General features: G+C 39.5%; 1 protein-coding gene across 5 annotated transcripts in view; it reads right to left on the bottom strand.

Annotated features, from left to right (window-relative positions):
* The window catches only part of CCDC25 (coiled-coil domain containing 25), a 41,908-nt gene that overhangs the window by 13,491 nt on the left and 15,021 nt on the right, over nt 1-13,396 (bottom strand). For 2 of the 5 annotated variants that reach the window (XM_059697535.1, XM_059697537.1), the window contains exons 3-5: nt 6,747-6,822; nt 1,565-1,668; nt 1,147-1,349 (exon numbers count right to left, since the gene is read on the bottom strand). In XM_059697535.1, the coding sequence (XP_059553518.1) occupies nt 1,147-1,349; nt 1,565-1,668; nt 6,747-6,822 (383 nt within the window). Of the gene's footprint in view, nt 1-1,146; nt 1,350-1,564; nt 1,669-3,543; nt 3,588-6,746; nt 6,823-12,947; nt 13,000-13,396 lie in introns of those variants that run through there. The other 3 variants (XR_009453003.1, XM_059697534.1, XM_059697538.1) reach the window with 3 other exon arrangements.

Raw genomic sequence — 13,396 nt, forward strand, 5'->3', positions numbered from 1 at the left:
CCCAGCTGACACCTGGATTTTAGCCCAGTGGAAACCACATCAAACTTCTAACGCACAGAACTATAAAATAATAGACCTAGGCTGTTTTAAACCACTAAATTTGTGGTAATTTGTTATAGTAGCAATAGAAAATTAATAGAGTCAAGTATTCTTATGGCCCTATACACCAGAATTTCAGGATCCAAATTATATTTTTAACTCCTATTTATTATTTAAAAACATAGTGTTTTGATGCCCTGGCCAGTGTGGCTCAGTTGGTTGGAGCATTGTTCCATGCACCACAGGTTGTCAGTTCGATTCCAATCAAGGCAATTACTCAGGTTGTGGGTTAGATCCCCAGTCAGTGTGTGTACAGGAGGCAACCAATCCATGTTCCTCTCTCTCTTTCTCAAGTTCAATAAAAAACATGTTAAAAAATAGTAGTGTTTTGAAAAAGAAATTAAAGACACAGACAACAGTATGGTGATTACCAGAGAGAAAGGGGGTAGGGGAAGTAGAAGAGGATATGGGGGGATAAATGGTAATGGAAGTAGACTTGACTTGGGGTGGTGAACACACAATATAATATACAGATGATGTATTATACAACTGTACAACTGAAACCTACATAATTTTATTAACTAATGTCAGCCCAATAAATTCAATAAAAAAGAAAAAAATGCAGTGTTTTGGAGCAGACCTCACTACATTAATTTGAACTTTCAAAATGTAAAACACATAAAATGTAAAAAAGAGGTTTTAAAAACAACTTTTAAGAGTTATTAGCACTGGCCTTTAGAGCTAAGACAACTCTATTCAAATATCATAGCTAGTCAATGTTAAACTCTTAATATAGCATCTTTTTTTTTTCCTGAAGATATTTACAAACCAAACTTTGAGGATAACTTATTATGGTTTATTCAAAAATGAAATTAGCTATTTTATTTCATACACTCTCATATCCTGCCCCTATAAAAGGGTAATTCACTTGACTAACATAGTATAAATGTCTTTTTCTAACTCATTTAAAGCTCTGAACTTGTTTTATATCCCTTCCTCCACCAGCATATCATTCTTTTCTTTTTTCTTTTTTTCAGGGTATCATCCTGATTAAAATCACAGTGAAAAATCTTCAAGGTCAATACCAATACTATAGCTCCAACATACCTAAGTTCGTCCATTTCCCTCTTCTTCTTCATCTCTTCCTTTTCTCTCCTTTTCATTTCCTGAATTTGGGCTTTTTTCTCATTCCTTTCCTCCCGGTCTCTGCATTCCTTCTCTGCTGCTAGGTCTGGGAACCGCTCCGTTTTGGTCTTTTCTAATCGGTTCAAGATCTCATTTACTTTCTTTTCCACTGTCACAATTTTCACCTTTGAGGGAGACAGGGGAAAAATATTGAATCTTTATTATATGATTTCCCCCCAAGAACAGGGGAGAGGCTTTCCAGGGGCTCAGCCACCCAGCTTAATTTTCTTTAAATAACATACATCATGCTGAGCCCTCAACAACGAAGATGTTAGACAGAAAAGACGATATCCCACTCAGTGGCAGGACTCCGCCTCCCTCGGTGGTGCAGAACACTTACATCCTTCTGCCTGTGAAAGCCTATCTGTCCCACGTCCATGTCAGCTGTTTTCTTCAGGTTAGACCACGGTGTATATACCACATTAACGTTGTTCATCTTGCAGCCTGCCAAGAGAGACTATCTTCAACATGCAGGCAGGATGACACTGAGCAAAGTGATCCCTTACCCACTGGCAAATCACCATAATCCAATGAAGGAAAAAGCTTAGAATGAACAAGGCATCGTGTTTCAAACCACAAAACACTCACAAAAGGCAAATGGTAAAGTTGACAAACACAATTCAAGCAAAATTATGACAGTAGAAAGCAGGGGTCCATGGGTTTGCTTTAGGGACTTCTGAGACTCCCTAAAATTGAATGCAAAACTTACTATATACTGTTTTTAAAGAGAAAGGTCCAAGCAGATTTGCTCAGATTCTCAGAGGAGTCCTTGATCCAATAAAGGATAAGCAGCAAGATAAAGCAAAAAGCCTGGCCTGGGATTCAAAAGACCTGCACTCTATCCTGGCCCTACCACAAACCAGCTGTGCCACCTTGGGAAAGTCCACACAGCTCTCAGAATCTCATCTAAAACATGAGGTCACTGGACCAGTGTAGTAAAATTTTTGTTTTTGTTTCTTTTAGCAGTGGAACCTCTTTTACCAAAGAAACATATCAAAGTAATTAAAGCAGAGATGCTCTGGATAAAAGGGATGCCAGGTGCCCTCCTGTTTATTCCTCCTTTGTCCTTACCACCTCCACTTCACATTTCCCCCTCTACACCAACAGCCTTAGGCAGCTCAAAGAATCACAGGTTAGCCCTAGCTGGTTTTACTCAGTGGACAGAGCATCGGTCCTCAGACTGAAGGATCGGGATCCGATTCTGGTCAGGGGTATGTAACTCGGTTGCAGGCTCAATCCTGGTTGGGGTGCATGCGGGAGGCAACCAATCGATGTGTCTCTTTCACATCGATGTTTCTCTCTGTCTCTCCCCCTCCCTTCCACTCTCTCTAAAAATAAGTGGAAAAATATTCTTGGGTGAGGATTAACAACAACAATAAAAATTATCAGTTCAATTGTTGGTCCAACACTCTTTAAAGCCCTTCAAAATTAGGTGGCAATATATTTCAGTTTATTAAATCACCACGTACATTGGAGAAATCTGTGACTACCACCTTACTTTGCTTATGAAGTATTACTGCCTGAAAATTTGTAATGCGATCCTATTCAAGAGGAAGCACCAGACCAATCCAAATCATGGGATATTCTATAATTGGTCTCCACTCTGAAAGTATTAGTGCCCTAAAAGACAAAGAAGTATCTCCAGATAAAAGGAGACTAGAGAGACATGCCAAGTAAATATAACACATGATCCTGAATTAGAAAAAATGCTATGAAGGGACAGTAGTGGAACAGTAGGAAAACTTATATACAGACTGTATATGAGATAACAGTATTTAATCCATGTTAAATTTTCTTAATTGATCATTGTAATGCATTCACTTAAGAAAATGTCCTTATGCTGAGGACATAAATGACAGGCTATGATGCCACAATTTCCTTTCATATTATTCAAATAAGAAAGTTAATCATAAGTGTGTCACAGAGAGAAAGCAAATAAATATGGAAAAATTGTTGAACCTAGGTGAAGAGTATATGAGAGCTGTATTTTTCTTGCAACTTTTCAAGATAACAAAATAAAGTTTTAAAAAAACTCCAATGAGCAAGGGGGATACAAACATGGATTAGACAATGGATTCTGCCTTTCAAGACTAAAGGAGTGCAGGTAAGTACCTAAATAACTTCAATTAAAAGTAGAACTCATCGAGTATCAGAAAGGTACAGGTAAAGTGGTAAGATGGTACAGAGAGGGCAGTTGTCACTCAAAGCTGGAGAAGGGAAAGGCTCCATGAAAGAGGTTAGTATAGCTTAGTGGGAAAGACAGAAGACTTTAAAGTCAGAGTGTCTGACTTCAAATGCAGTCTCTACCACGTCTGATACCTTGGGTAAGTTCCTTTAATTCTCTTTCAGCTCTGCATCCCCATCTATAAAATGACAATAATAATATCTAACTCAGTAGGGCTGATAAATAATTTGTAAAGTTTTTACCAGAGTGCCAGGCATATCATTAACATTCAATGTTAGCTATTACTACAACTATTATGTTGACCTTGAACCTCAGTGTGGATGTGGACTTGTGATGGTTGAAAAGGAGGACAAAACTGAAAGCAGAGGGAACGATAAAATCATGTGCCACATAACATTTCAGTCATGGAATTGAAAATGTCCTACTGACTAGTGATGTATGAATGGCATCTGGAAGAAGACACTCAAGGGGTTCATCCACGACTGCCAAGGATGAGGAGTTTGCAAAAATCAACAAGGCTGTGGTTGAGATGGCAATCAACTTTTACCTGAGTGTGGATAGGACAACTGAGGAGCTCCTAGAGGTGGTTCCTGAGGAATTGATTAATGAGGAGTTATTGGAACTGAACAGGAACACATAGCTGAAGAAGAGGCAAGAGAACAGGAAACTTCAGGAAAAGAAAAAAAGAAGAATCCGTAAGAAAATTCACAGTGGAGGAGATGTTAGCAGAAGCTTTTGCAGACCTCAACAAGATCCTTAAAAAGTTAGAAAACATGGACCCCCCGCCCCAACTGAAAGGTTTTCATTAATAGAGAAGAATATTTATGGTGCATTATTTGCTTGCAAGCAAATCTGATGGGAAAAACAACAAAACAAAAACTAAACCAAGGAAACCACCATGGGTCCTATTTCTGAGAAGAGTGACACCGCCTCAAGAAGAGCCCCGGCAGCTCCTTCAGGTGTCCCAGGATGAGGCATTGTTATCACAGGGGATGACAGCTCCACGCGTGTTACTGCCCCTGAAGACCTTCCAGTGGGACAGGACGAGGCGGTGGAAGACAGGGATATTGATGATCCTGACCCTGTGGAGCCTAGGATCATGTGTATATTAGTGTCTTCATTTTTAAAAAAAAGTTTAAAAAGTAAAATAAAAATTTTTAATAAATTATAAATAGAATAAAGCTTATAGAATAAGGTTATAAAGAAAATATTTTTGTACAACTGTACAAATGTGTGTTTTAAGCTCTTACTAAAAGAGTCAAAAAGTTAAAAAATTTAAAGTTTATAAAGTTAAAAAGTTACAGTAAGCTAAGGCTACACTGAAGAAAGATATTTTTAAATAAAAGTAGGGTAGCATAAGTGTATAGTATTTATAAAAGCTACAATAGTATACAGGAATATTCTAGGCCTTCACTCACCACTAGGCCTTCACATTCACTCACTCAATGATTCACTGAGAGCAACTTCCAGTCATGAAAGTTACATTCACGGTAAGCACCCTATACAGGTGTACCATTTTTTATCTTTTATACCACACTTTTTACTATACCTTTTCTATGTTTAATCACACAGATAACTTACGATTGTGCTATAGTATTTACTACATGAACACGTACAGACTTGTAGCCTAGCAGCAATAGGCTACATGTGTAGTAGGCTATACTATCTAGGTTTATGTAAGTTCACTGTATGATGTTTGTACAATGACAAAATTGCCTAGTGATGCATTTCTCAGAACACATCCCCATCATTAAATGACACATGACTGTATAAGCAAAGATAGAAAAACAGCAAATACTTGGTTTGGCTGGAGTGTGAAATATGTGAGGGGAAAAGGAGTTATGTAGTCAGATCAAAGATGCTTAATGCCAGCTTAAGAAGTCTGGACTTAACTGTATAGACAAGGTGAGGGTGTCATGAGGTATCTAAGCTTTTAGAAAGTTTAATCTGGCAAGAGAGTATAAGATGAATATAAAACAGGCTGACCAGACTCTATGAATACAAACAAGTGTAACCCCAAGTCCCTTGATTCTGAGTGCTGAAGGTGGTCAACCACGGAGGAAAATACTTTAACTACTCGGTGACACAAATGGAGAATGCTTAGCAAAGCTCACAGCAAGGAAAACCTCCTTCACTCCTCAGCACCCTCTGCTACTGACTCACAAGAGTGAAGCTCTTACTTAGGCCCAGCTCCTTGTTCTGCTAAGTGAGTTGTCGCTGTGCAAGGCTGAGGAGGAGAGAAGGAGGATTCTGTGTCATGACTCTTCTCTGTTTCTGTTTTCTCTAAAACTAGTGGAGATTAAGAAAAAAGATGCTGGGCCAAGAATAAAGAGTCTAAAGCTCTTTTAATAAAGTCACATCTGCTAGCCAGGGGCATGGAAATGGGACAAGAACACGTGAAAGAGGCTGCAACAAACAAGAAAAGAGAATACAATAGTTTTAGTTTGTATTATTTTTATGTCAATAAAATAGACAAGCACCAAGCCCAGAATTACAGGCCCTACCTGAAACATTTATCACCAATTGTTCTCAACTCTCTCTGCACATTAGAATCACCTGGCGAGCATGTCAAGCATACAGATACTCACAGATTGCCCCAAATTAAATAAGATTCTCTGGGGGATAAACAACTGATTTGATACATTCACAATTTATAGGGAGAACAAAATAAGAGAAGACAAGAAGGAAAAGCAGGAGTGATTTGGAGACTTGAGTCCTAGTATCTAATGGCAAATAGTGGAAACAAAAACATCAAACAACATAAAAATAAAGCTGTGAGAGACATTTCTTGCTTAGCTATTAACACATCTTGATTTCTGAAAGTCTCTCTACAAATAACCATAAAGGTAGGCAAGTATAGACAACTTACTATTCAAGGTAAGAAAAACAAGCCTGGCCGGCATGGCTCAGTGGCTGAGTGTAGACCTATGAACCAGGAGGTCACAGTTCGATTCCCGGTCAGGGCACATGCCCAGGGTATGGGCTTGATCCCCAGTGGGGGGGAGTGCAGGAGGCAGCTGATTAATGATTCTATCTCATCATTGATGTTCCTATCTCTTTCTCCCTTCCTCTCTGAAATTAATAAAAATATATAAAACGAAAAGAAAAACAAGGTAAAAGAATTAGGGTCATAAACATTAGAGCGGTGGGGAGATTACTTTTTAGTTCTTTGGTAGGTAGCAGAAATGCCATCTTAAAGAACAAAACAGGGCAAAGGCATATTACATGGCAGTCCTTTCACTCAAGCCAAAGTCAGGAATATTTTCTCTAAAATGTAATCCATTTCAGACACAGGGAAATCATTGCTAATTCTGAAAGCACCTCTATGAAAACTGACCTTGAATGCTATTGGCCTTCACAAGTTGGGCACAGTCCATCAATACGTCCTTTGGAATGTCTTCTATGTTCTCCCCCTGAAACACAAAAATAAACCAAATGGTCTACTATGTTGTTACCGATTGATACTGGAGCACTCACTAGGCTTTGCTGACTTACCAGGAACAATTTTATTAAAAGCAGAGGCTCTTCAACTGTATTTCAGAACACTGAAAACTGAAGCCTGTTACAGGAATGTTTATTTAAACTGAGAGAAGGCAGTGATATAGAAAATACTGATAGATAAGTAAAAAAATACAAACACCGGGTATGATAGAAAACGACCAAAATATTAAGTAACTATGCCTGAGTAATTTCTTTCTTCTTCTCATTCTTACCTCTAGAAAGGTTGTGGGGAAATGGTGTCTATTTTTGACAACTGGATGTCTCCTTAGCTGAGGTCCCTACAACCTTTCTCTCAAAGAGACACCTTATAGTTCTGGAACTCAAACATCTAATAGGTCATCTATCCTCAGCCTTAATCAGGAAGCAACCTCTTGATGTGTTAAATAAAACCATTCACTATAAGGAAGAAATAATATTGATTCTCTTCTTTACAGATAATGTATCAAAGTCAAAGCTGAATAAGCAAAGCCACTTCAGAAGAAAAATATTTCAGAGGCAAGAGCAAATGGAAATCAGCCCAGTATTGACTCCTAGTTGGCATGGGATTACAGAAGCAGTTCTGTCTGGGATTGAAATGTTCTAGCGACATAAATACTTGAGATAAATTAAGTGTATTCCATTATGTTTCTACACATTTCCTTTATATTAAATGTTTTAAGTGGGACTCTCTCTCAAATATATAAATTTTGACACAACACCAAGTGATTTAAGTGTGTCACTACTTTAATGATGTATCTCATCCTGTGCAATTCCCTGACCACACAGAGGATTCTGAATTTAACATCTTGATTACACAATGTCATCATTATGGATATCAACCATTATACTAGGCCTGTGGTCGGCATACTGCGGCTCGCGAGCCACATGCGGCTCTTTGGCCCCTTGAGTGAGTGTGGCTCTTCCTAAGCCTTAGGAGTACTCTAATTAAGTTAATAACAATGTACCTACCTATATAGTTTAAGTTTAAAAAATCTGGCTCTCAAAAGAAATTTCAATTGTTGTACTGTTGATATTTGGCTCTGTTGACTAATGAGTTTGTAGACCACTGTACTAGGCTATAATATAGTGATAGTGATGCCTTCAGGGGCTTCTACAATACACAGGAGCTGATGGACTCTATGCTAAATAAATCAGAAAGAAAATTAAAAAACAATAGCTACCAGTTTCTGAGTACCCACTACATGCCAGGTATTATGTAGTCATACAAAATGGATAGTATTACCCTCATTTACCAATGAAGAAAATGAAGCTTAGTGAGGTTAAGTGGGCCGACGTCCCACATATCTAGTTAAGTGGCAGAACTGAGAGATAAACCCAGAACTAGAGCCAGCTCTAAGAATTGGCCCAGAATATGGTGCCTGTGGAGTTCTTGTGGAAACATTCGTTTCTTGGCCTTGATGTCAGGCTATATCCTAATATCCCATCTTACTACCCGTGGCTGTCACTATTCCTGGAGCAATCTCCACTTCTGTTTTGCCATCTTCTAATATAATATGAGCAGAAAAACAAGCCTCACTCAACTTAGCATTATTCATAAAGTCAGAGTAAACAAATTGAGTGGAGCGTCTAAGGTACTCTCAAGATGTAAAGATCAGAATTTAAACCGTGGGCTTTGTGCCATCGCTGTTAATATGATAAGAAACCTCTACATAAGTGAGATTTTTCTATGGGTTTTTAAAATAAAAGAAGCCTAGGAAAGAGCACAGCTGAATATCTATGATCTTCAAGGTTTGGGTTGAATTCAACTGAATTCAGTAAAATAAATAAATAAATAACACCTACAATGCTTAGCATGTGCCAGGCATTATTCTAAGTACTTCAGATAGACAAGCTCATCTAATCTTCACAATTCTATCCTATATAATAAAGAAGTAATATGCAAATTAACCCTCACACCCTCACAAGATGGCTGCCTACAACCAGGCCAGCAGGGGGGTTAGTGAGGGACGACCAAATGACTGAACAAGCAGGCTGCGTGGAGCAACCAGATCAGTGAGGGACGACCAAATGACTGAACAAGCAGGCTGCGTGGAGCAACCAGGTCAGTGAGGGACGACCAAACAACTGAACAAGCAGGCTGTGTGTGGCAACCAGGCTGGCAGAGGGGTCAGTTGAGGGTGACCAAGCTGGCGGGGGGGGGGGGGGGGGGGCGGTAAGGGGTGACCAGGCTGGCACTAAGGGGTGACCAGGCTGGCGGGGAGGGCCTAAACCAGCAGTCAGACATCCCCCAAGGGGTCCCGGATTGGAGAGGGTGCAGGCTGGGCTGAGGGGACCCGCCCCCCATGCACGATTTTCGTGCACCGGACCTCTAGTCCTATATAATAAAAGGGTAATTATGCAAATTGACTGAATGGCAGAATGATCAGTTGCTATGACACGCACTGACCACCAGGGGTCAGATGCTCAACGCAGGAACTGCCCCTTGGTGGTCAGTGTGCTCCCACAGTGGGAGTGCCGCTCAGCCAGAAGCCGGGCTCACTGCTGGAGAGCACAGAAACGGTGGCGGGAGCCTCTCCCACCTCCGTGGCAGCACCAAGGATGTCCGACTGCCTAAACCAGCGGTTCTCAACCTGTGGGTCGTGACCCCTTTGCGGGTCGAACGACCCTTTCACAGGGGTTGCCTAAGACCATCGGAAAACACATATATAATTACATATTGTTTTTGTGATTAATCACTATGCTTTAATTATGTTCAATTTGTAACAATGAAAATACATCCTGCATATCAGATATTTACATTACGATTCATAACAGTAGCAAAATTACAGTTATGAAGTAGCAACGAAAATAATTTTATGGTTGGGGGTCACCACAACATGAGGAGCTGTATTAAAGGGTCACGGCATTAGGAAGGTTGAGAACCACTGGCCTAAACCGTCAGTTGGACATCCCTCAAGGGCTTCTGGACTGCGAGAGGGCGCAGGCTGAGCTGAGGGACTCCCCAACCCCCCACCAAGTGCATGAATCTCGTGCACCAGGCCTCTAGTGACCCAATAAAATCAGTACTGTTAGCTCCCCTTTACAGATGATGAAATGAGCACAGTTAAATAATTTGCTTAGAGTCACAGCAAGCAGCAGAGATAGGATTCAAACCTAGAGTCTGAGCTCAGAACCACTTAGTCCTATTGCATTTCCAACACTTACTTGGTACCTACTAGGTACAAAGGTCTATGTCATTTACTGCAGGAGATCAACCAGGTAAGAGTTTCTGAAAGAGCACATGTTTTTATTGAGCACAATATGTGCTTCTAAACAAAAATAACATTAAAACTTTTATTCAAACAAGTAAAAACTGGTGGTAATGCAAACTTGGGATAACCACCATTATTTCCATTTTTTAACATAGCAGAACCCAAAGGAAAAACTTTCATGTGAACCAAAAGGAAACTTGGTAACACCACACTCTATTTTTTCTAAACTAAAACTTAAAATAGTTCCAAAATGGCAAGAAGTGGCCTAGGAGAATTCAGAATTTTGTTCCAGCACTGAGTTCACAATTTTCCTCTCTTCCTTTACAATATAGTTTTCAAAAACAAGAGTATAAGTAAAGATGAGGTACAATGTTTAACCTTGCTAGAAAATTAAATGAATATTATAACTATAATGAAATAGCATCACGTATTTGGTTGCTTTTTTTTAAGTTACAAAATTCCCAAAAGTGTTGGGAAAACCTGTTTTTATGTGATAGCATTTTAAATTAGCACAATACTTTCAGAGAGCAATCTGGCATAAAAGGAGTTACCGAACTATTTATATCTTTGACCCAATAATTCTATTTCTGATAATTACTCTAAAAACTAATTCAAAAGAAAAAACAGAAAGCAGTTCATAAAAAATATTTCTTGCCCTGGCCAGTGTGGCTCAATTGGTTAGAGTGTCCTCCCATACAATCAATGAAAGGTGGCACGCTCAAGTCCCCGTCAGGGCACATACCCAGGTTGTGGGTTTGATCCCCATCAGAGCATGTACGGGAGGCAATCGATCGATGTTTCTCTCACATCGATGTTTCTCTCTGCCTTTCCTCTCTCTCTTGTTGGAGTCATAATGCTGAAAACTGAAAAACAATCTAAATTTTGACATAGAAGCTTTCATATTAATTGTGGCATACTGCCAACTCAAAGCAGTCAGTCAAAAAAAATGAAAATAACACAGAAACATGAAAAAGTTTATAGACTGTCACTTCAAAAGTAATACAATAGTCCTAGCTGTTTGGCTCAGCGGAAAGAGCATCAGCCTGGGGACTCAAGGGGCCCAGGTTCTATTGCGGTCAAGGGCATGTACTTAGGTTGCAAGTTTGATCACCAGACCTGGTTGGGGTATGTGCGAAGGCAACCAATCAATGTGTCCCTCTCACATCAATGTTTCTCTCTCTGTCTCTCTCCCTTCCACTCTGTAAAAACCAATGGAAAAATATCCTCAGGTGAGGATTTAAAAAAAACAAAAACTTTAAAGCAGCAGTCGCCAACTGGTGATCCTCGAGGTCCAAAAGGTTGGCGATCGCTGCTTTAAAGCCCTTACATAACAACTTAAAAAGAGAGAGAGAGAGAGAGAGAGAGAGAGAGAGAGAGGGAGAAAGAAATACAATCAACCAGGCAATGCCAGGATGGAAGGTCGACTGAGACAAAAGAATCTAATTGTATTACAAGCTTATGACAAAACATCACTGAAGGGGATTGTGGGGGTGGGGAGAGGGAGCTTATAAGTAACTTTGGAAAACTGTTTTGACTAGAAACTATAAGGCGAAGAAACAAAAACAAACTGCACGTAAACACTGTACTTTAGTTGATATAGTTGTTTCGTATGGGAATATGGGTTAACAAATCTGAAACCATTTACACATATATTGAAGTCAAATAAATATGCAAATAAAAGGTGGATGGTGGGAGCTAGGTCTGAGAAGGATCTTACAAATAAGCAAGGAGGAAAAGCAAGAATGGCCCATGTAGTAATGGATTGGACAGAGACAATGGTATGAGCTCCTATTTAGCTAAACGTGGACACAGGTAGAGATACAGAAACAATTGTTCATGAGTGTATACATGAATTAGTATAAATACATGTATTTCCTAGCTCTGTCAAGTGAGAGGGCCTTTCTGTTATTCTTCCCTCCAAACCCATAACTCCAGTCTATTCATGACAAAAACATCAGATAAACCCAATATAAAATACTTGACCAATACTTCTCAAACTGCCAAAGTCATGAAAAACAGGGAAAGACTGAGAAACTGTCACAGACCAAAGACTAGGCAGACATGACAACTAAATGCACTGTGGGACTCTGGATTAGATCCTGGAATAGAAAGAGAACATTAATGGAACAAATGAGGAAATCAAATAGAGTCTGTATTTTAGTTAATAATAATGCACCATTGTTGGTTTCCAAGTTATGACAAATCTACTGTGGTAGTGTACGATGCTAACGTTGAGGGAAACTGGATGTACCCACTCTTTGTAAATCTAAAATCATCCCAAAATAAAACATTTTAAAGAGCAATACACATAACAAGTATATATACACCCTATGACTCAACTATATAAAATATAACATATGGATGTAAAGACAAATTGGAAGAATAGTGGTTTTATGTTACTAGGGAACATTAACATCTTCCTTTACTACTATAATGGTGCTTTAAACCCCCCAAACCCCTGATAACTGGGAACAGCTGCCCTTGGTGATGCAGGAAAATCATGAGCCTGAGAATAAAGAACCATGGCGTGATCTCCACTGGAGAAGATAGGAAGTCCAGTAGTGTCAATGGAAATGAAAGGGAGAGAAAGCAGAGGTGACAGAGAACACACCTGAACTGACAGAATAGAGCAGTGCTTCTAGCTGGGAAATAGCACTCAAAATCACCGGAATGTCCCTTAGTGATTCTCTGCGTCAGGGGAAGACATCTCTTTATTTGCTAATTTTCACACTGTTGCACATATTTATTACTTTAAGCAATTTAATTGCATAAAAAAAGGATAGAGGACAAGATATGATGCTCATCACTAAAGAAAAAGTCATGAATCCATGTTTAAATCCAATTACCTTATGTAATCGAAGGTATACATGAGCCGAAGAGAGTTTGTCCACATGAAACCTACAAAGAATGAAAACCACTTTTAGCAAGATATACCAGACAACCATCTCCGTGGGCCACCTGCATTTAAAGCATTCCAATCCAGGAAGTATTAACTCAGTGCCTACCACATGCTAAGCAACATGGGGAATATAAAACACAGTCACGGCCTCCACAGGCCTCACCATCAACTGGGAGAGGTAAGATAAACTTTATGAAAAGTTCTACAGCTGTGTGAGACTAAGGGTCAAGATGAGTACTAGAGACAATAAACGTTATGTGCCGGGGGACGGGTGCTTTTTCAAGTGAGAAAGTGCTATCAGTGACAAAAGGCTTCACTGGCAGACTGAGATTTGGTAGGTCCCTGACTGAAGCACAGGACTTAGAGAAAGCAGGGCAAGGAATTTCAGTTAAGAAG

This window comes from Myotis daubentonii, chromosome 5 (assembly GCF_963259705.1).
Source record: "Myotis daubentonii chromosome 5, mMyoDau2.1, whole genome shotgun sequence".
Taxonomy (NCBI): Eukaryota; Metazoa; Chordata; class Mammalia; order Chiroptera; family Vespertilionidae; genus Myotis; species Myotis daubentonii.